The sequence below is a fragment of the Apis mellifera genome, linkage group LG4 (assembly GCF_003254395.2).
Source record: "Apis mellifera strain DH4 linkage group LG4, Amel_HAv3.1, whole genome shotgun sequence".
In the NCBI taxonomy this organism is placed as follows: domain Eukaryota; kingdom Metazoa; phylum Arthropoda; class Insecta; order Hymenoptera; family Apidae; genus Apis; species Apis mellifera.
Window position 1 is genome coordinate 9,903,247 of NC_037641.1, and position 24,022 is coordinate 9,927,268.

Consider the following 24,022-nt stretch of genomic DNA (forward strand, 5'->3'; position numbering starts at 1 on the left):
AAGAAAAAAGAGAGAGAGAGAGAAAAAAAGAGAAACGTTTAGAAAGGAAAAATAACGCGGCGTAAATAAATGTATCCTACAAAAAAAAAAAAAAAAAGAAATAGAACACGGTTAAACATAGCTCGCCACTACTGACAGCTAAATCAAGCCGCTCCATTTGCCGCGGTCGAAACCGCGTGCGTTAAATCGGACGCGTGTTTTCTCTCGTACGATCATTGATCATGCCACGGTTTTTTCGACAAAATCGAAGATTTCCATTAGACCGGGATACAATACTCCCGGGTTGGAAACTGAAAACTGGCGGCGCGATATATATTCGCCGATTTTTATTTCATTTTATTCCTCGCCTCGCGCGAATTTTCTCGCATTGATCGCGCGACGACGCGAGGAACGCCTCGTCTCTATGCTGCGGTAATCATTACCGACGCGAACTGGCGCAGTCGACGTATACATGAGTGACATTACCGTCGGCCAATCGACGCGTCGCGATGCACACGTCGATGCGGATGCGGCCGGCGTCGCCGTGTGAAACCCGGCTATTAGAATACTTCGAAACGAATCGACGCGCACCGGCAAAAAAAAGAAGAAAAAGAACTGTTTGTCGGTCTCGATCCACTTGTCGCGATTTTGCTGACTCGAGCCGTGAATCGAAAGAAGAGATTCAAGTAACGATTTTCGCATTAATGTTTTTTTTTCTTTTTTAATTGGATATCTCATTCCTTTCTTTTCTTTCTTTATGATTTAAGGATAATTATTCTAATACTTTTTTTTCTTTTTTTTGCTTCGTGACAGGATTAGCGTAATGGCAATTAATAGGCTCGTTACAGGCAATTTTCTGAAAAAGGAATGTTTTCGATCCAATTATGGGAAAAAACGATTAAATGGTTTAATAGTACTTTTATGGCGTAGCAATTAAATTACTTTGCTTTTACGGCACGTCTGACAATTATGCTTTGATAATGCCCGCTAGAAATAAAAAATTATCGAATTTTATAATCGTATTCCTTTCCTCTTTTGGACAACAACGAGCGAGCGAGCGAGCGAGCGAGCCAGCGTACGATGATAAAAATATCACGCATTTTAAATATTACTAATTTACTGCGTAAATGAAGAGAACGAAAGCTTTCGATGGGGAAAAAAGAGAGAGAGAGAGAGAGAAAAAAAGGAGAAACAATTTCCCAACGGTTATTAACCGTACTCCGCCACTTCAATTTCTACGCGCTGCACGAATAATCGTGAAAAAATACGACGCTTTTAAAAAAAATTAAAACTTCGAAACAAAAACCGGTGAAAAAGAGAGAGAGAGAGAGAGAGAGAGAAAGAGAGGAAAAAGGAAAAAGCAAGTAATATCGTACGAACGAATTGTACGAAAAACGGGATGTATTGAAACGCAGTATTTCGTGCTTTTTATTCGCTTCGTTCCAATGTATTTTTTTTTCCTTCCCTCCTCTCCTCTCTCTCTCTCTCTCTCTCTTTTCCATCGCGTATGAAACCGTCCCGCAGAAACGAAGGACAATAATTTACGATAAATTCCGCTCACGTACGACTCCCCCTCCCCTCTCCTTTCCTCTCCTTTCCTCTCCCTCCCCGGTATAATCTCGATTTAGAAAATTTTGAAAAACCGGTGCACGCTCCTCCGGTTCGAACAAAGCGCGGCTTTGCCGCTAAATAGACGGCAACGAAATAACTGTGCATGAAGGGAGAGGAGGAGGGGAAAAAAAAGAGAAGAGAAGAGAAAAAAAGAATCCCTTGGATGAGGAGGGGGAGAAACTGGGAGGGAGAGGGAGAGAGAGAGAAAAAAAAGACCGTATTATTTTTAATTAAAAAGAACCGGAACGGTTTTTTTCATCGGGAGGAAGAATGTGTTAGTGCAAAAAACACGGATTCAAATTCAATGGCGGGGTATGATGGATTCTACCGCCGCACGTGAATGCACTTTGACGATATATACGCGTGCAGAAATACGTTACATTTATTTCGAGATATAGGCGCGCGCCTATCGCGGCAGGAGAGGGGAGGAGGAAGAGAGAGAGAGAGAGAGGAGGAAACGCAGTGGCTGGGAAATGCAGTGAATTTAAAAAAAACACGGGAAAGTCAACGTGCATTTTAACGTCAACGACGGCAAGTTTTGTATAGGAGCCATCATCTAGGAGATCACACTCTAAGCCTGTGTGTAAAAAAGTGTAGCAGACGAGGTATTCGTGAATTTTTTTTTTTTTTTTTTTTTACTTCGAGGGAACAGTTTTCATCAAGCGAACCGGATGAAATCGCGGATCGTATCGCACAGAGTCCTTTTCCAAATTAACCGCCCTATTTATTATCTCGTAATCTCTGCGACTCGAGTTAGATTGACTAATAATAATTGACTTGCTCCATCTTTCATCGTGCGTTTGTTATTCGTGATTATAATAACAGATTGTCAGAATTTTAAATAATTAACGTATATATATTTTTCGATGATAAAGAAACAATGGCCACTAAAAGAAGTATTTTCTTTTTCTTCTTCTTCTCTTATCGCAAATCTATTAAAATTGCTCTAATACGAGAAAATAATTTTACGAAGCGTTTTTAAGATATCCGTGACGATATTTAATTCTATATATATATATATAGTCGAACGTTTATCATAAAATTTGATCAACTTAATCGCAATAGCCGCTTATCTCGCGTCACTATTTTAAAATGTCCAATTTTACCTTCGAAATAGTTGCGGAATGCTTTCGTGACTCAACTCGCATTAAATCCCTACTCGAAAACATAATAAATTCTCAACTCGTACGTTCATTTGCTGGAACGTGGCCTGTTGATAGGGTGACAATGAGCTTGGGTGTAAATTTTATCGTCAGAAAATTATTCCGACCAAGATTTAAAATATTTAGTCACATCACGCACCTTGGTGTGTTGCGTGACGCGGAAAAGAGTCGCGCGATCGTTGAAAGAGAGACAAATCGAGAAAAATAATACACGCAGTGTTTCCTCCCTTTTTCAAATTTTCATTAGAAACATGCGAAAGAATCTTTCGTGTCCGAAACAAAACAAAGAGAACGAACGTCAAATTTTTTTCAACAAAAATTTTCCTTCAACTTTGTAAGAGACGAGACAAAGTTCATATTTCTTTTTTTCTCTCTCTCTTACTTTTTTCAATATTTTGCGAATCAACTCGCAGGAAACACTGTGTGGAATCGGTGGTGGTCAGAGCCGCGAGAAGATAAATTTCGGGAAACGGCGAGGAACGATAAGCGGGAGAAATTTACACGGGTGTGGGTTATTGAAGACTTGGCACGAGTGGCGAAAATATTTTTCATTCCGCGGTCATGCGTTTCATACGATCTTTACGCGGCCGTACAGCACCGGCGACATTTACTTTTAGGAATGCTTGCATTAACCGGCCGTCGCCGATGAAAACATCCCCCCCCCCCCCCTCGTCGAAATATAGGGGGGGACGAGCGGGAAAATTTGTTGTTAGAATCTGTACCGTTTTTTCGAACCGGTATTTCCTTTGTGTATTCGCGTTTCATCGTTTCCACGAGTTATTCGCAATTTAATGGATTGAAATAAAAAAGAAAAAAAAAATGAAAAAAAAAAAAAAGAATTGGAAAGAGTTGGTCGAAACGACGAAAATACGAGCGTCGTACGATATATAAAAATATACGATAATGCACACTGCTGATAGAAACTTTGGAAAAAGTAGGAACGAGACGAAAATAACTATGTCGAATGCTACGATTGAGATAATAAATGATTAGAGAGGAGCTATTTTTTTTTCTTTTTTTTTTTTTTCTTTTATTTTATTTTTATCCCTATCAATAGAATGAAACGTAACGAGCGTAATAATAATCGATTTGATAAATTTTACAATCTTTCTTTCCTTTCTTGGAGCGAGACTTATCTATGAAGCTCGTTATCTCGCGTTACGTTGCTCGTAAAACAATTTTCTAAAGAATAATCGTTATCAAAGTCATCATTTCCAGACACTATCCACAGACTAGATTAAACTTTTTTAAATGTTTGAAAGATAAAAAATAATAATAATAATCTTAAAAGTGATAAAAAAGAAGAAAAAAAAGAAAAGAAAACGTAGCTCAATACAGGAAGAGATACCGATTCGAGATTATTATTACTTGAACTCGACAAAAGTTTATCGATTACATTTAATTAATTAAATCTGAAAAGCGAGACAAACGAGAGATCTGGCAATCTATATATCTTTGACAAAAGATATTTCCACCTATCTCTCTCTATATATATATATATATTTACATCCACGTGCCAATTGCCAAAAAAATTCAATCCGTTTGTGCGAAACAAGACTCACCAGACGCGCATCTACACCCTTGGAAACGTAATAAGTGCAGCGTTACTCAAAGTTAGATTTTTCCAAGCGTGTAGCAAGCATTTCCGAAAGCAGCGACAAAGCGCAACGACAAATGGAATACAATTTCCCCGGATAAAAATTCAAAGCCCTTCCTCGGTATCACGTATTCTCCACACGAGTAAACACGACCACGATCTCTCCCGTAAAAAAAAAAAAAAAGGGAGAGGAGGAAAAGGGGAAAAACGTGAAAAAAAGAGGAAGAGAGAGAGAGAGAGAGAGAGGTCTCTGTTCAGATGCATCGGTCCGTTGATTACACACGATCCCCGAAAATCTGGAACGAACATGTGCGCAATGTTGCAGCGGAACCAGACGAAAAAGAGCGGATGATCAATGTCCGCGGCGCCGAAATGCACACATTCACGCTCCCGTCTCCATCCCATCGACCGCGTGCACACCTACCACCCCCCCCTCCCCCTTTGTAAAGTTTTCCCGATCCATCGTTCCTAGCCAGTTTTCCGGCCGGCTTTCACCAATATAACCGCCTAGCCCGAAACGTGACGGGTACACGTGACGCAAATGCACGCGCGCGCGCACGTAGCGCATTCACGTATGCACGCGGGGACACGCGCATGTCGGTACACATGTTTGCGCATCATGGCCGAAGCTGGGGCGAACCGCGCGTACGCGTGTACGCGTCGGCCATCATGTGGCGGCCGTATGCGTGGCTCCTGCCCGCGTGAAAAAAGAAACGTGCGTGCGTGCGTGCGTGACCCGTCCGATTCACGTGTGCCCACAACTCGAAACTCGAATGCAAAGAGGCGCGATCGCATCGCGTGCCACCGCCGCGTTCCACGCGATCATCGTCACTCAAGATCGCGAGAGGCTCGAGGGGGCTCCCAAGGGGGTGGGGGAAGGGAGCGCGATTTAATTGCGGGATCGAGATTTCACGGTGAACGCGTTTTATTTACCGAGACGCAACAAGCGGGTCTCGCAGCTTTGATATTCCCTCGAGTCGAGTCAAAAGTCAAAAGTTGTTGCGCAGTTTTCTTCTTCCTCCTCTTCTTTTCTTCGTGATATCAACGGGAAATTAATGGTCGAAAGCTGTATATATATATACCATCGTTCCATCGTAGAATCGTTTTAGATCGTGGGTGAAAAGATACAGGTGACGGAGTGCTTCCTCCTTCCTTCTAATTTATGAGTTCCTGTTACTCTCGCGATCCGCTATCCGCCGAAAAATCGAGAACAACGACGGGTATCGAGAGAAACCGCGATTAACGTTTCGTCACTCACGGTATATATCCGTTACGCGAAACAGAGAATCAAGAGAGAGAGAGAGAGAGAGAGAGTCGCACTCCTCCCCCTCCCCCTGATGCGCTCTCCGCAAAGGTTCGAAACCACTGTTTCGAGGCATTTTAGCGGTCGCGGACCGTGAAGCGGTGAAATCGCGCGATTCGTTGTTTGCCGGCCCCTCCGCGCCCAGAGAAGAGGAGAGAGGAGAGGAGAGGAGAGCTCGTCTAGCTCGGCTAGCCGTGTTTCGTATCGACGCTTGCACAGGTGTACGTGTACGTAGTCGCGCGTAGGTGTACACGTGTGCACGTGAGATACAAACCAACCGACCTTGCACCTACCCTCGCCCACCCGGCAAAGCCGATCTGCCTATTGATTACGGGGGCGCACACTTGCCAATTTATCCGTAGGCAGAAAACAACACGCGAGCGTGCCTGTACGTGACAATGGGAAAGCAGGAAACCCCCGATTTCGTGCAATCAATGAGCACCGGCAACGCCGAGACCCGCACGGATTAATCCGCTTCTATATTTTTCTTCTTCTTTCATCTTCTTTTTTCCCCTTCCTCTTTACACTCTTCTTATTCGCTCTTTCGGTGCTTGCTCGTTCGATGCCACCCCTTAATCGCTCGCGCTTGCCTCGATTTACTTCTTTCTATTAGGCGCGACGACCAGAATCGAAGAATCGCAAAAAGTCGATTCGACTGCGATGTTGAGGAAAGAAAGTTAAATTTACTCCAATAAATATTATAATAAATTGGATTTTTAATCATTTAATATTCAATAGTAATCCAGTAATTAATGGATATCAATGAATAAATCTTGAAATAATTGCAAATACTGCTCCTATTGAAAGAACATAGTGAAAATGTCCAACAACATAATATGTATCATGAAGAATAATATCAATTGAGGAATTTGATAATATAATTCCTGTTAGTCCACCAATAGTAAATAGTATAATAAAAGCTAGTGATCATAAAACTGAAATATTTAATTTTAATTTTGCACCGCCAATCGAGATTTCTCCCCAAAGTGTCTCGCGTTTCCCCTTTCCTTCCATCTGTCGTTTTCGATCTTCTTTTTCCCGATATTATCATTTCCCCCTTTTGTCAATTAATTATCGCGCTGTGTTCAAATATCGCCTCTCTCTGTCTCTGCGTTGGATAAACGATTAAACTGCTTTCGAGGATTCCGCGTTATTAATTTTGATAGCGCTGTTCACCGATTCTATTAATCTCGCCTTTCGCTAATTTTACTTTAAAAAAGATGGAGGATGTTAAATATTCTGTATTTTGCGTTCGATTCGAGAAATTTGAGGTTTAACTGTCCCTTAATTTGCGTTATAGATCGCTCTGCGTATAGAAGGTTAACGTTCTCTCACGGTGCAACGTGAAAGTGGAATTCGTTGGAAACTCAACGTCTTCTTCGAGTAAACTCGTTGAAAAGAGTTGCATTAATTAATAGTAGATCGAACGATATTCATAGGAATAAATCTATCGTATCCCCGATACGATATTTACTTGACGCAATGGTTTTACCCGAGGAAATATTTTTCCACTTCCCGTAATAGCCTTGTGATACACGCTCAACCGTACGATTTAAATGTAAACGTCGAGTTTACACTCCCATCACGTCTCCTATCACCGAGTTAAATAGAATTTGAACGTGCCGCGAACGGATCGTGGCCATATTGCAACTGCAACGCGTAATGTAAATCAAGTCTGGAAGCGTAACGTATTACAACTAACACTTTCCCTTTGTACCGGGCATAAATTTAATCATCCGGTTGCAGATTTCGGTTACAAACTTGTTTCATAAACGAACTACTGTACCATGGATTATTACTTGGGATCGAAAACTTCTAAATACGATACCTTGCATTCGTATGTTCTATCATTTTCACCGAGGAATATATCGGTGAAACGATTGAAAAAGAAAAACCAAGTATTTTTTTTCTTTTAACCATCCCTTTTTACGTCCAATAAAAATACAAACTTCGCATTGAGAGCGATAAAATTAAATTCTGTTTCTTTAATGGACTGAGAAATTAAAAGTTTCTTTCCTCGATAAAACGTTCCTTTTATCCTTCCCCCATTTGTTCTTCGCTTTTGAGAAAATTGCGAAAAACTTTTTTTTCTCGCCTTCGATTACTTTATATTCAAACGTTTTCATTTAAATATCTAAATCGTATTAATATTTAAATATTATTTAAATCGTGATTCGCGGTGGTTATCTTCGAGCTATTCGACGAAAATATCACGGATAAAAAGAAAAGGAAGGTGAAAAGTTTTCACGAGGGAGGGAAAGAAGGTGTCGAAAGTTTAACATAGCCGAGTTTGTTTCCGGTTATTAAATAACTAACAGCCTACTTTTTTTCAAAAAGTAGTAAATAAATCTGTCAAATTACGAACCAGTTGCAGAAATAAAACTTTCACTTGAATGATTTATCGGATTCATATTTTTCAATGATTAAAAATAGTATGTAAAAATATTGATAATAATAAATCATTGAGAAATCGTGATAATCGAATGAATATTAATGTATTGTAACATACGATAAAATTTATTCTACGATTCTAAAAAAAAAAAAAATATAAAAATTCCATGGAATAATATTTTATTTACCGTCTGATGCAAATGACGATTTAATCGTAATTTTATTCCGCGGATATAAATAAATAGAAATAATCTACAGAAATTTTTAAATTTTTTACAAGATCTACTCAAATCAGATATAGATATTTTAAAACGATCAAACGTATGAGGAGCGCTGATGAATTGTCGGACGAAAAGGATAAAGCATTAAAGAAGGAAAATGTATTAAAAGAATTGCGAGGGAGTGAGGTTAAATCAACTCGTTGGAAAATCCAACATAAAGAAAATAAACGTGCAAAGGAAGCCGAAGCTCTGTTTGAGTTAGGTCAGTGCAAACACTTTTACAGGTAGTAAACGTGAAACCAGAAACAGGCAAAGGTTAATCCTTTGAATCCATTACCTAAACACTTCTTGTGTTTATTACGTTTTCTCTCGTAAACGGAAACACGATATATTATTGTTTGAAGGACGACCAATAACTACGTTAGCACTTCAAAAGAACCGTGAAATGTAGTACAAGAATGACTAACAATAAGTTTACCTTAAGGACAAAAGCTTCCAACTGGTTTCTTCAGTTTTAACGAATGCTTCTGTCAATGCCTGCCTTTTTTATTTTTTTTTCTTTCCTTTTTTCCCTTTTTTTTTTTTTCTTTACCGGATTTAAAATTCTCGTTTAAAATTCCGCTCCACGCGCTCCCTCTCCCCTCCTTCTTATCTTCAAGCGTTAAAATTCAAATTACACTTTCATAGCTTGTCCGCTTAAATAAATGAAATTGGAGCGAGATTGAAACGAAATGGCGAAATAAAGAAAAAAAAAAAAAAAATAATAAAGGAGACAATCTAACAAGATAGCGTTTCTAAAATCCACAACCATCCAATTTAATAAAATGAAAGGCAAATTCGCCCAAGTCGATATTTTATATTACGTCTATATAACGTTGGTAATTGAACGGTTTATTCCGTGTTCCGGCTAACGCCACTTTCCACGCTACGATGACGTAAGGCGCTCCGTTTCCGAGAAAACAAATTAAAAAGATTGTCATCGGTAACGTGGGCCACCACGTTAATCGTGCATGTAGAAAGCGAATAGAAATTCATCGTACCTTATCTCCTGATAAGTAGTCGGCTTCGTTCCTTGTCCGCCTTTCCATAAATCTCATTAATTAACCAAGAATTCTGTTTATATTAATTTTTAACTAGAAAACGAACACTGGAAATATATATATATAAATTTCTTTGATAGAGAAAGTTTTTTTTTTTTCTTAAGAAAAGAAAAAGAGCAGAAAAAATCCACGTATTCTATATCATTCGCGTAAGAAACATAAATAATACGTGCGTTTGCGCGGTTTAGAAATCTGCGGTTTAGAAACGTTGAAAAAAATCCACGATTCCACGTGGGCGTAACTCGATTCAAGTAGAAACGCGATGAATTATCCGAATGAATTATTATATCTTCAACTTCCTGAAATTGTATTATATCTTAGCATCGATGTTTGAAAATCAGCGGGTTATATCGCGGAGAATCCCGATTCCAATCGAAGCGTAAAATCGAACCGAATTTCCCATCGTTTTACGAACGATCAACGAGAGATCGATTACGTCTCGATTAATGCGGTGGCACGCGTGCCGCGGTTCCGTTTGCAATAATAATGGCCGAATTGTAAAAAAGGAAAATTGTTGAACGCGGTGTTACGAAACGCGCATAAAAAATTCACTCTCTATTATTAAATCGTGATGCAGCGTGCAAGAATTTTATCGTCGTCAAAACCGTTCTTTTTTCTTTTTTTTTTCTTCTTTTTTTTTTTTTTTTTAAAAATTAAAAGCGACATTATCTGGACTTTGGTTAAACGGAGCTCATACAAGTTTTACGAGGATGGGTGATGCCTCTATAAATAGTTCGTGTATCAAAGATCTCGCCGTTTGTCTGCCGTTTAAAATTAATCCCGTGCACGTATATCCCGTGAACGTATATCCGGCAGAGCAAGTGGTTAGGAACGATGATAATCGGTAATACGGGTTATTCGTGGCCGGGGAATATTAATTTCTGAAAGGGATTAGGTCAAAATAATCCCTGTTGCGCGTATTTCAAAGCAATCCGATCGATCGACTCGCAAAGATTCAATCTTTCTTTAAACCGAGAACTTTACGAAATAGTTTTCTTATGTTATATTTCAATTAAGATTCCTCCTTCTTCGATCGAAATCTAGATAAAATTTAATAGTACCAGCTATGTGATATAACGTTAACAATTCGAAGAAACGGACATTTCATTACGATAATTTTTACCGATCGAACTACGATCGAAGGAGGGCCATAAATATTGCAATATTGCCACTGTATCGGGCGAAATAATTTATACAAGCTTATCTTTTATCGATTAGTCATTCGTCTATCCACTTATATATATATTTCCATCTTCAATGTATTGGTTTATTATAGCGGAACAGTGGGCGCATATTAATTATAAGGCGAAATTCTTGCGATCGTGATAGCCTTAATGGAATTAAGAAACAATCGCGATCCGTGTATCCCGTTGGAATATATCGGTCGATTTCACGCAGACAATGTTTGTGTGGGTAGTTCGTTATCAGCGCAAATTACCTGCGCTCCTACGTGTTTAATTTAGTTCCCAGCGTGCAATAATAATGCTCACATGACGCCCCGTAATTGCTCTGGATCGATGATAACGATTCAAGATCAAATCAACGTACGTATATATACTCTTGATACTTGGATAAAAATCGGGGACAAAAATCGGAAAAATTCGTTTCGATCGATACGAAACCGTAAAACCAATTGTACAAACGTTTCCTTCTTCGAATTTCGTAATGTTTGTCTAACTCGAGGTATCGATTACGAGATAATTGAGGGAAAAAAAAGATAAAAGAATTAGATATCGACAGTTAGAAAATTTGGACGAAAAATAAACTGTTAGGTTAAAATTGATTTTCACGCGATGATTTATATCGAACTTTGACATTTTGAAAAAAACGTCACTTCTCGCTTCACAGAATTATACAATATAAATTTGTTCGCGCTTTTAAGCAAAATAAAAAAAAATATATATATATTTTTCCGATGATAATCCAATCTTCCAAGGTTTATACGGTCGAAAAGCGACACGCGTGAAAATTATTTTCAAGTAATCGGGAACAAACGAAGCTTTTTCAAGTGTTTAACAAAGACTTATCGCAACAATGTTTAAAAGTATCTTTGTTTAATCAGAGCGGAGCGACGAATGTACGATACACACATCACTCATACAACCAGGTGCGTATTCTCGATGTTATCGAGTCAGAAACACGCCACGCGGCGCCGTAGTGCGTACAATCAGCACAGCTATAAATTACAAGCCGCGCGTATGTATTCTTGCGCGTAGATCTTCGATGGCAGGAAGCTAAGGGGGGAGGAAGAAGAAGAAGAAGAAGGAGAAGAAGGAGAAGAAGAAAGAGAGGGTAAAGAAAAAGAAAAAAAGGTGAGCGCGTAACAAGAAACGCGTGTACGCGAACGCAAATGTGCGCCAAAGACGATAATACAAATTGACACGAAGAACGAAATAGGAACAACGTCCGATCATCGTTTTTATCTTGGCCTTAAATTTTACGATTTTATATACATAGTAAAAGAAAAGAAGCGTATGGTGGTGGTAACGTGGATCGATCGGTCGCGATGAAAATTGTGATCAACGAGGCGAACAACTTTAAACACGAGTTTGGTAAACTCGATTACGTCTCGCGAGACGTAGCATTCCGACGATCGATGCCAACCGAGGTTTCTGAACAAGTGAAAACTATAATTAGCCTATTACTCAATACAAAATGCGTCGAAAGTAATTCACGACCTTGACGGAAATAAGACCGAGACGGCGGTATTCTTGCGGTTAATATTTGATTTAGCGAAAAATAAATCTATCCACTCAAATCGGATACTCGTGACGAACCACCGATCCAAATAAAATCCGAAATCGTTATAATAAGAATTCTTTCGGTTAATACCTATTAAAATTTGATCGATTATTTAATAGAAATAGGGAAGTAGTGTATTACAAATCGAAAAACTCGTTATAAAATTAACACTGAAAATGAAGAAAATGAGCGAGTATAGAAGAATCGTTAATCATTGGTTAAATTAAAAATTGCGCGACCGAGAATACTCCGGTTTAATAAGAAATTTCAGGTGATGGAGGAAAAAGGGGGTCGACGAGTATAAAAAAAAAAAAAACAGCCCTCAGGTTTTAATAAACGGGCCAGAGTCAGATTAGTCTGAATTGAGTTCCACCCCTCTCCTTCCACTTTCGAGACGTCCCTTCCACGGATATATACGAGGATACGTAGACACACCGAGGGGTGGCTTGCAGATTGTACTGAAATTGCGAGTCGCGGGAATTTCCATCGGTATGACCAGCCGACCTCTGCCAAGGTTTCCTCCGCACCCTTATCTCGCAAGGAATGAGAGGTTAAGGGAGGCGGAGACAGAGAGAGAGAGAAGGTTAAGAGGGACCCAAGTTGGAGAGGAAACGTGAAAATGAGGCAAACATTAAAGGGAGAAGGGGAGGAGAGGAAGGATGAAGAGAAATTTGGCGTCCACGGCGACAGAGGCTGGTTCACCGCTGTTTCTGGTTTCCTCGCATCCTATTTACAAGATCACCCTTCTAGAGCGTCCCTCCCTTCGAAAACGAAGAGAGACGACTTTATCTCAGACCTTCCCGAGGCAGAGCATCGCGGTAACTAGGTACCCTTGGCCGTGTGTGCCCCCTCTGCTAGATTGACCCTGGCCACCGATTTATTATCTCTTTTCTTTTTTTCCGTTCAACATCATCATCGGGCAAAGTTCTCGAGAAAAAACCCAGGACGCGAATTTTTTCAAAGCTCGAGAAAGAGAGAGGGAAAAGTCGAGCGTTTGAAAAATTGTCCGTGTGAAAAAATACCGGATAAGAATTTTTTGTTTGCGACATAGAAAATTCTATGTCGGATTTTATTCTCTATGGGGATTCGAACTCGCGACCGTCGGTTTCGCAAGCAGTAAGGATTACCATTACGCTACCGACGTTACGTGAAACTCGTTCTTATTTCAGGTTATTGCGATGTCCCTGTGACACATCTTGTAGGATCGCGTACAGTGTACGTTTATTAATGTCCATGTTCTGTTACGAAAAAGACAACGAAAAAATTTGATAAAACTTATTTTAAATTTTTATCAGAGACGCGATCTAAAATTTAAAAATTTTTCTTTTTACAAAATCTATTCTTAGTAACTTGAATATATTCGTGTGAATATATTTCACTTATGAATAACCAAACATTTTACATTTTTATTCCCAAGAGAAACTTAAAAAAAAAAAAAAAAAAAAATATTGAAACATCTCGAAGAAATGATAATAATATGAGAATGTAATAAATGATGGTGTTTGCGTATTTATTACAGCGCAAATATATATCTGAAAGGATTAATTCATTCTAGGTCAGAAAGAAAAAAAAAATATAATGTGTAATATATGCTAAACGTAAATTGAATTTTTAATCACGAAGATTAATGAATATTCAATAGTAATCAGAATCATTTAATAATACCGTCCCTCGATATATTTTATCGTTTAAGTTTATTTAAATACAAAATTTCATCGAAATACACGGAACGGAATTGACTGTGAAATATCGTCCCATTCGCTTTCACGATCCTCGAAACCAGTTCATTCCTCGTTACCGCTATTATCATTCCTTGGCAACTAACCTACCATCAGCGTGCAATACATTATTATACAACATATCATTGTATAAAGAATTATACTGCGAGGATAGTAAACAGCCGCGATCGTTCATCATTTTAATACCTTTCTAATCGATACACGTATTTTGTAATTTTCTATCGACCGTATTTCCCTTCCTTCCTTTCTTTCTATTTACAAAATGAATCGATCCAAGCGAGACGAACACGAAAAATTCTTTTACTCTGAAAAGCGAATAAATTCTAAAAATAAGAAAAAGCAAACGGAACGGAAAAATTCTTCAACTATTTTCGATAAACCCGAAACTTTGTTAAAAACCTAAAGGATGATTTACTAAAGTTTAAATCATCGTTTCAAAACTTTATTTAAATGCGCGTTATAAATTTTCGTTGTAACGAGGAACGATATGGTCTCTCCTATGATATCAATCAAACCCGATGACTCACAAGCATCGTTCCAACGTGCGATGCATTACTAATACATCCCGAGGCTAACGAGAAACGAGGCTAAAATCTAAACTATGCAGTCGTGCCATAAGTTTCTGTTCCTCGAAACAAAATGCTTCTATTATATAAATCATACAAATTGATGGCTACGCCATCGCAAACAAAACGCAACTTTAAAATAACGTTAAACCGGTAGGAATGAAATATTAAAAAAAGAAGAAAAAAAAAAAAAAAAAAAAAAAGAACTACGATACCGCAATTATGCACGAGCATAGTTTATGAAAAACGACGACAAAGGCTTTTTGAAGTTGAAAAAAAAAAAAAAAAAAAAAATTTACGTTTCGTTTCATCCGATATACATAGAGCGGAGTCGTATAGCATTGAATCGTCGATTCGACACTTGTTCAAATATCAATTTTTTCCCTATACAAAAGTTTAAACTTTCGTCGAAGATAAAATTGCACTGGTATGAATAGCAGAAGAAAATTTACGAAGATACGCAGAATCGCGAGGTGTTTTTATACACGGGGGATGGCTAGGAAAAAGGAAAATCAGAAGGAGGAAGAAAAAGGGAAGAGAGGATCTTATCGTTGCGACGGTTATGCAACTGCGCCGTGGAATTAACAGGTTCGACACGCAACGATGCACCTGTATAGCGATTTTCGTGACGTACCGGTGATTTGGCGTGTTTAGCAAACGACTTGACGAGTCATTAAACAGAGAACACTGGCAATTAATTATCACGTTTGCGTAATCGCCGCTCGACGCCGGTGGAGGTGTGGTTGCGCAACTATCGCTCATTCTGTTCTCTCCTCTCGTCTCCTCTCGTGACCGGTGATCCCTCTTCTCTTCACCCCTTTCAACCCGATCTCGCTGGGCCCTGCTGACCCACCGCCACTTCCTTCCACACACCGTCCCAGAACCCACACACACATACAGAGAGTGAGAGAGAGAGAGAGAGAGAGAGTCTAATCGTTCGTGCCGGTAACCTTAATTTTTCTTCGCCGTGTATCCCGTGTATAGCGGCGCACGGCTGACCTCTTTTGTTTTTCATTCGATCGATCTTCATTGATTCGAAGCCGCGACAAAGCCACTTTTCCTACGACCCATAACGGCCCTCGTTTGTATTACAAATGAGCGAGCGATTCCTCGCTCGATAATAGCCAGCCCGTGCATCAACACGCGAGAATGCGGTAGAATATGATTCTATTAAAAGAAACGGCAAGTCGTCGGCCAATGGGGGAAGAAGATTAAATTTCGCAGTGGCGATCCGCGTTCGACGCGTTTCGAGAGAGGCGTGCTTGCTGTGGAGCGTGTACGTGTGGTCGGTGCATCGATTTTAAAATAACGCGGCAACCAGTTGGCATTAGTAAGTGAGAGGAAGATATACGAGGAGAGATGTGAGAATGAACGCGACACGTATTTTAGGTATATTAAATGATACGTGAGAATATATACTGCAACAGTGAATGGCGCATATCGTAAGTATTTTTATTAACCCATTAACTTGTGTTATGTTAATGTAACGTGACAGTTTCATTACCAATTATCTCTTTCCCTTTTTTCTTCTTCTTCTTCTTCTTTATTCGGCCAATTTAATCTTAAATTACGAAGAACAATGCGAACTAATAATAGTAAAATCTGGGAGAAAATAAATGGAATTTTTTTAAATTCGTGTACTTTTAAAAAAAATTTACATTCAATGAGAAAATCGTTTAAATAAAATAATATGAATTTTGCGCATCGTATCTCGTTCCTTTCGATTTATTGAACAATATCCAATCTTCGGTCTCTGTATTATTCTATCAACGTAACCATGATAAGAGACTCGATTTTATTCTTCTTTTTTTATTTTCTATCCATTTATTTCGCGCTAAATAAATAAAATGCCGCGACGAATTTAATTATCCAGTTCCAATTTCAATTCCATTAATAATCTAGAAATTAATAAACGATATAACGATATTTGAAAATTAATAAAAAAATAATATATTCCAAATATGACGTATCGTGTGTAGAAACTTTTACGTAATGTATCGATCGAATATTACGATATATTTTCAAAAGTATTTCAACGGAAAAAAAAAAATAACCAATTTAAATATTAAATTTAATAGATCAGATTGCAATTAACGCGCAATTAATGACCGAGCGATTCAACGTGCAGAATAAACAATGTCCAATCGAAGCGCTTACATTTCCATTTGCACGTACTTAACCAGATATCGAAAACGTCCACGTGGTTAATGACTTGTTTATAATACTATTATATAACCGCTCTTCGAGATTATTTACCGATGCATCGATACTTCCGATCGATAACGAACGTTAAATCGCTCCCGAAATTCGACCCGTATTGTATCATAAAGTGTATCGTGGAGAAATCGTGAGAGTAATAAATAATAAACCCGATAAATCAAATAATTATCGGCGCAAAAGTTGATGAATATATCATATATACGTGTAATTAGATTCGAGATCGTAGAATGGAAACCGCGCGCAAGGGATTATCCTTTACCCGAGCGCAATTACAAATTTCATGGTGGCACTTAACACTATGCAAAGTAAGTATTCTAATGAATATTCAAAGTGTCCCCGGCAGGAATAATTGCAATGCCAAGTATCTATGCTGAATCTTGCAAATTGTGTCGTAACAGCGCTAATTTAAATAGATTTACATTAAAAACAAACATGCCAAAACATTCATCTAAACGGGACAAATATTAACACGCTGCGGAATTCCAAAGTATATATATTTCTCGATCATTTGAATGAAATTACAATTGCTAAAATTCGCGAATAATCGCGGGTGAATATTTCATTGCCGTTAATTTACCATCGCTTGGCGATAATTCGTCACGCTCGTGTATTAATTTTAAAATATTAAATATTGTCGAAAAGTGATCCCGATAATCGCTAAGAATTCGACGATCTTTCTTTCCAAGGATCGAACGAGCTTTCCAAGTCCAAGCATCTCCCGTTGATTTCGACACGAGTAGTGGGCCGTGTATGGTGGACATCGACTGGTGGACGGAAAAGGGAAAAATAAGAGAGCGGACGAGAAGAAGGAACATCAAAGCTGAAGCCACGGTTGATACCGAGGGGACAATGGTGGCGCTCACGGGAGAAGGAGAAAAGATTAGGGGGGCGAAGAGCAGCCAGGAGGTTGTGTGCGGAAGAGAGAGAGAGAGAGAAGAGAAACAACAGGGCTGTGGATATTATAAATCAAAAAGAGGTCCGTAAAGGGAACGTCGGTGGCGAAGGCGAAAGAAGAGCGAAGAAGAAACTTACGAGGGAAAACGAGAGGGGATGGTAGCGAGGGGGGGTGGGGTATAAGGGATAAGGAGGGCGGGGAGGGGAAGAATGGTCGTACATCACCGCCGGTATTTACGACGTAGCATCGTAAATCAATGATCGCACGAACAGCGCGGTTCAACGAAATTCCTTTTCCCTTCCTATATATGCCCCCTTCCCACCCTTCCTTCCGACCATTCCTCCGCTTCCTGTACACGAGCCGATGTGAGAATCTGTCCTGCCATACATCGCCTCGGACAGAGGATGGTGAAGCTTAAGAATCTTTGAAGGAATCTTTGCCCCACGGCAAAGATATATCGACGATTTATCCGCCAAGACAAAAACTATTTGTCTTCGCTAGCTGAATTTTCGAACGCAAGATGAATTCATCGTTTTCGTATCGCGCAATTTATGCGGCTATACATACTCGACGCGATTACTTTCGATTCTCTCTACCTCTCTTTTAAGTCGCGCGTCATCAACAACGTCGTATTGATCTCTTCCTTATTTCGCGAGGCTTCCAATTTCAATGAGCGAAAGAGATATCATATTGATATTGATACATACGTGCGAGAGAGAGAGAGGTGTTTCACGAATTGGCCGATGTTATATCGCAGACACCAGATCTCTCTAATATTCGTCCATAGAAGGGAGGGGAAAAAAAAAACCAGGGAGTTCGAGCGAAGTGGAAGAAGAGGAATAGGATAATTATCCATTTAGTCATGTTTGGGCAATCGTTTCGACCGCAACAACCTTCATAATCCCGAGTAGGACAATCTTGTAACGACAGAATGAAAAAAAAATATTCTTAAAAACCGTGTTTCTCTTGTCTCGGTAATTCAATACCAGTTAAATCACCGGCAATGCAGATAACACCGAGTTTGCCTCGAGCCCACGGTACCGGGAAGTAGTGGGGATAGCTTGTGGCCGTATATCCGGACACGAGATAGCGAGGTCGTAAAATCAGTCGATCGTAAAGTAATGATGTATCGAATATCAGAAATAACTTCTTGACACATCCACGTACAGATAAGGGTTCGAAAGTTCGGGGGACTTGAAAGGGAATGGGTTGCGCGGCGAAGTGGAGTGTGCATCTCGCCCCGTACTCCGATTCGTTCCGAGAAAAAAACGGCAAGGAAAGAATACGAATAATAAATCAGAGGACCGTGCGTCCAGTTTCTTTTCCTGTCGAAAAAAAGATGGGCCAGTGGGCTAGGGTCATTCAGCGTTGAAAGGAACGAAGCATTGTTTGTCGGGGCCCTTTAAACGTCATTTAAACCGTGACTGTTGCCAGCCCAGGAAGGATCGTTTTAACAAGGTTTGGGACAGAGCAGGTCAGATCTCTTCTTTACCACATGCCGATTAATGCCACGAGGCGATGCCCTTTGCGCCCGCAGCCACCTCGAGGAGGAATCGACTTTCCTCGTTTCGCGCAAAGAGATGATGGCTAAGTCTCGTCACACTTGATCCCGGGTGATCCGTGTAAAATCACGTTGCGCGATTGTCGAAAACCCCCAAACTCATCCACCTAAGGGAATGGTGAATCTCCGCTGCCATCTCGACTAGCACGTTACAGTTCTACATTTATTTAGGAGCGACGTTCGAATATTTTTCTCGTAATTATGCGCTATTCTCAAAAAAAAGGAAAAGAAAAATATATTTTATCAACGCTGTAAACCGCGTAAAAAATTTAATTTATCCGCGCGGTACTCGGAGAATTTAATCCGTACAATTTCTACACGTTTCGCACAAACGGAACAAATGTCCCCTTAAAAAACGAAAAAGGTGGAAAATAGACGGGGAAGGCAAAGGAAGACGGTGGAGGATGCGTAGCATCTTGGCGGGGACAGCCGTAAAAAAGGCGCGGTGGAAAAGATGAAAGTGACCCTCGAACGGACTTTGAAAAGAGCCATAAAAGTACAATGAGGGGTTAGAAGGAAGACGCCTTCGCTTTCAGCGTGGTGAAATGACGAAGGGAAAGGGGGCGTTCAACGGGGGAGGGAGGAGAGCCTTGGCTCCCAGAAAATTCGTGTTTTTTACCCGAACGTTGGGAAAGATTACAAAGAACGGAAAGAGGACAAAATCTTTTTAAGATCTACGAGAGAGAAGAGGCGAAGTGTCTCCACGCTTAGATGATGAAACTCGGTCGCCCTACACGCTTTATCATATTCGAACGAATTTCGTAAAGTCATTTTTTGAACAACGTTTCCCGTCACAATTTTCACGTTGCGTATAACCGCGCACGCGGAACGAGGGTTGTCCCTCACGTGGCACTGCCTCCGGGTTTTTATCTTAATTTACCAGTCGTTTCGCTAATCTTATTTGCTCGAGCTGGACGCAGTTTAATTCCATTAGCGAAATTAAAGTTCTAGCAAAGAGTATTTAACTGCGGATCGATGCTACTAACCCGCAAACCATTAAGATAAACCCCGGTGAACTCGATTCTCAATAACGCGGATAGGAGTGAAATTTTTTCGTTACGCGATCATCGCTTTTATTCCAAAAAAAAAAAAGTGCGAAATCATTTTCTCGTTTATATTCGATAACGTGGCATAATAAAACGAAAATAAAACGCGATAAAACGTATAGTTTTTGACTCAAAAATGTTACGCAATATAACGAAATTGAAAAAAGTGAGGTTATAATACACGATCGAACTAGAAATGGTTGGAATTTAAGACTGACCTGATATAAATGATGACGCCGTTGGTGCATATCCTTTTCCATCCACGTGGTACCGTAATCGCTTGTTGCTGATGCTGCTGTTGCTGCGTAACCACCGCACTACCGTTCATTGTCAGCACTACATTTTGTTGAACGACGTTGTTATTGTTCGAATTGTTGATGCGCGAAAGCGGCGGCTGACGCGCAGCCTGCTGCGCGCACGAACCGCCGCCGTTAACCGACGCGGCAGACAAACCATCGTGTGCCGATTGACTTTGACTTTCGGGGCTGCTCAGGCTGCTATACGTGGACGATTCACCGGTATCAGATCGGACAGAGTCACAGCTAGTCGCACCACTACCACCACTACCGATAACGACAACACTACCGCCACCACTACTGACGACACCGACATTCGAACCGGACGAAGAGAGCGACGAGCCGGTTTGGTTATCGAAACCGTCCTGTTGCCGGCTTTTCTCCTCCATATTGATGCTACGTTGTTCCACACTGTCGCCTTGAAAAACACTCGCGGACCCTTGAGACGGTTCGTTTCGTACGTACGCGACACAGGCGTCGTCGCTTAAAACACCGACGCAACCCTCCCCGGGATTCCCTTGCGCGATCTGACTACCGCCACCGTTGTAACCGTCGGTCAATCTCGCCCCCGATGGATAAACGTCGCCGTGAATCCTCGTTGGAAATAATTTGTTGGGTAGCATTTCACCGACGTTCACCCTACAGATCGGCTCCACGTTGTTCGTTGCGAGGTTCTCGGTATTGCTCGAATCGTTTTCCAATGGATTTCGGTTTTCCGGATTTTTGCCGTCGCACGCCGCCGCCACACACGTCATCGTGGTGGTCGTGGACGTGCCGGTCGTTTGAACCAGATTCGTCGTCTGTCTGTACAGTAAACCGTTGTTGGACACGATCGATCCATAATCTTCTTCGTCTTCGGTGTTACCGGTGGACACGGATCGTGCCGATCGGCTCGACTCTCCATCGGTGGACACATATTCGAGCGGTTTTAACCGGCAACAATTGTTGACCGTTGTAGTTCCAACGGTGCCGTTGTTATCGTTGCAGTAAATGGCGGTTTTGGCGGGAAACGTCGCCGCCGCCGTCGCCACCTGCGGCGGCAGAATGCCGGCGTACGTTGCCTGCTGTGGAGACTGATAGCCGACTGCGGTAGCAGCAGCAGCAGCGGCGGCGGCATTCTGACCGACCGCCGTCGCGTACGCAAAATTCTCCCCCGAAACGTAGACTAGAACGCTATTCTGTTGAATCCCCTGTGCGTGTTGAGGATGTTCTTGTTGCTGTTGTTGCTGTTGCTGTTGTTGTTGTTGTTGTTGTTGTTGATTATGGTGGTGGTGTTGATGCTGATGTCCGTGAGTCGGGAGAGCAGGGTGTGTGGACGGCTGCTCAGGCTTGCCGGCCATGGTCCAGGTCCAGCAGCGCTGCAAGTAACCCCGACACGGACATCACTGGGACGCAGGTAGCACGCCTACGTGGAGATACCTCCAGGTTCTGCCGCATCCTCCCATAAACGGAAATGATCACGCGTCTACCACCACCGAAATCCACCGCTTTCTATCGGTCGTTCCTCTTGCCCACGTACGCTCATCGATCATTCGAATCTCACACCTGCCATACACGATCTTGTTATTCGACATCCTTGGCTTCACCGTACACCGCATACCAGAGATGGACGGTTCACCGATCGTTCTCTCTCTCTCTCTTTTTTTTTTAATTTCTCGATAAATTTTTTAAATCGCGAACACGCTCACAAACACTTTCTTCGTAGATGATCACAGACTATAACAACGGTGCCAAGATTTTGAAATTAGAGAGTATCCGTCGGACGAAAGACACGCGCTATTCACCGGTCAATGCCCGTCTAACCTCTCTCTTGTGATTGGTATACTCTACCATCGTACTAGTTTCGTTGATTGTTCGTAATTTTAATGTAAAATCGGAAATCACGGTAAAATGATCGGTATTATTCTCTTTGTTCGATGATTATATATCATAGAAAACAATATGATAATAGATCATAAATGATAGATCAACATTTTTCCATTTGATCGATATATATTTTCGTGAAAAATAATTCGTTTCGAAAATGAAAACGTTATTTTACTTTTTTTTATATTCGTATGGAATAAGAGATTTCTTCTATGAGAAAACATTTAAAAAAATTGGATAATTACTTATAGTAAATCGTATATTCTTAAATAAATTCTATGACATTTGGAGCAAAAAAAAATAAAAAAAGAATAATTTCTTTTAAAATTTCCATTCCCAAATACCCGTTTGACGTACAGTAAATAATAACATTGTTTATTAGAAAATTACGCGTCTGTTGTCATTTACAAGGTTGATTTACAAAGCGACGATTCATTCATTTGTCTCGTTTACCGATTCAGTCGCGTTCAAACAACACAATGGGGCCAAGCATTCAACTAACCTAGACTCTTGAACACGCTGTTATACGTAACGCGGTATAGTAGGTTACGCTGGAAAACTGCGTTTAAAGTAGGAAATTTTAGCGAATGTTGTAGATCGACGAACAACATCCAAGTCAACTTTGGTGAAAATAGTACTACGTTTGTAAATGAGAAAAATTTAATTTTGTCGGATAAATAGTTAAGGTCGTTGTGTCATTGCCATGGTCTTGTCGCTTTATTCGTGGTCGCAGTTCTAATTACTCCGTTTCACATAGACGCACTTTTCGATTAATGAATACCACTCAATTATGTCATTATAAGCCACTGTCACTAAAAAAAATATGCTATTTTGAATCTTCGTTCACACACTATAGAAGAAAGCCATTTTCTTCGACACTGAATACGTAAAGGTTAATCGTGACCGAGCCACGGCTCGCTCGATCGGTAATGGCGCGAATACACTCTCGGTATAAAAAACACTTTATATTGCCGTAACAATTCACGTTAAATCGCACGGACGGACGTACGTCGTGTTATGACGCTGTGTCATCGTCACAGCAGCAGTAGCACCACCACCACCACCACCACCACTGCCTCCACCACCACCACTAGTACTACCACCACTACCACCGGTCGCGGTTACGAACTCGGGTTAAGTTAACTAACCCTCTTCTCGACTCGAACACCTGCGCGGGCCGCGCTCATCGTTTTCACCGAACCTCACTTCTTGATCGCGTGGAAACGTACGCTTATTATATTCTGACTAACACAGTTTCCTCGCTTTCTCGCACTGATCCCTCGTCGTTTACTTCGTAATCACTTCCTTTCGTAAAACACTTCTTCGACATAAACTATTGAGCGAAACTCCATTCTGCAGATCCTATGCGTACGCTGTTTTCGCGTAACTGATATTGGAAAAATATGGCTCCCTCCGCATACCCAGAAACCTTTGCGGCATCTCGACGGCTGGCTTTCGGGCACTCGTATACGCACGTTACAAAAACATCGACCCTCGCTGCGATTATATCGCCATCGTTAGGCTATTCTACGTAACTCAAAGGCACGTTAACATTGTTACTTCCCACGAATGCCACCATTTAATATACTCGCATGCGTATACCGTTTAAATTTATATAAGTGTTTAACAAGTCTTTCACATATATCTCTCGATAAAAATTATTCAAATATTCTATAATATTCGATTATTTTCACAAATGTACTGATAATTAAGTAAAATTTAAGAA

At 40.5% G+C, this 24,022-nt stretch overlaps 1 protein-coding gene across 4 annotated transcripts in view; it reads right to left on the reverse strand.

Annotated features, from left to right (window-relative positions):
* The window catches only part of LOC408801 (protein split ends), a 313,466-nt gene extending 289,512 nt beyond the window's left edge, over positions 1-23,954 (reverse strand). The window contains exon 1 of one of the 4 annotated variants that reach the window (XM_016911646.2): positions 20,353-23,954. In XM_016911646.2, coding sequence (XP_016767135.2) covers positions 20,353-21,770 — 1,418 coding nt within the window. In that variant the 5' untranslated portion in view covers positions 21,771-23,954. The remainder of the gene's footprint in view (positions 1-20,352) is intronic. The other 3 variants (XM_016911645.2, XM_006565427.3, XM_016911649.2) reach the window with 3 other exon arrangements.
* Positions 23,955-24,022: the final 68 nt, after the last annotated feature.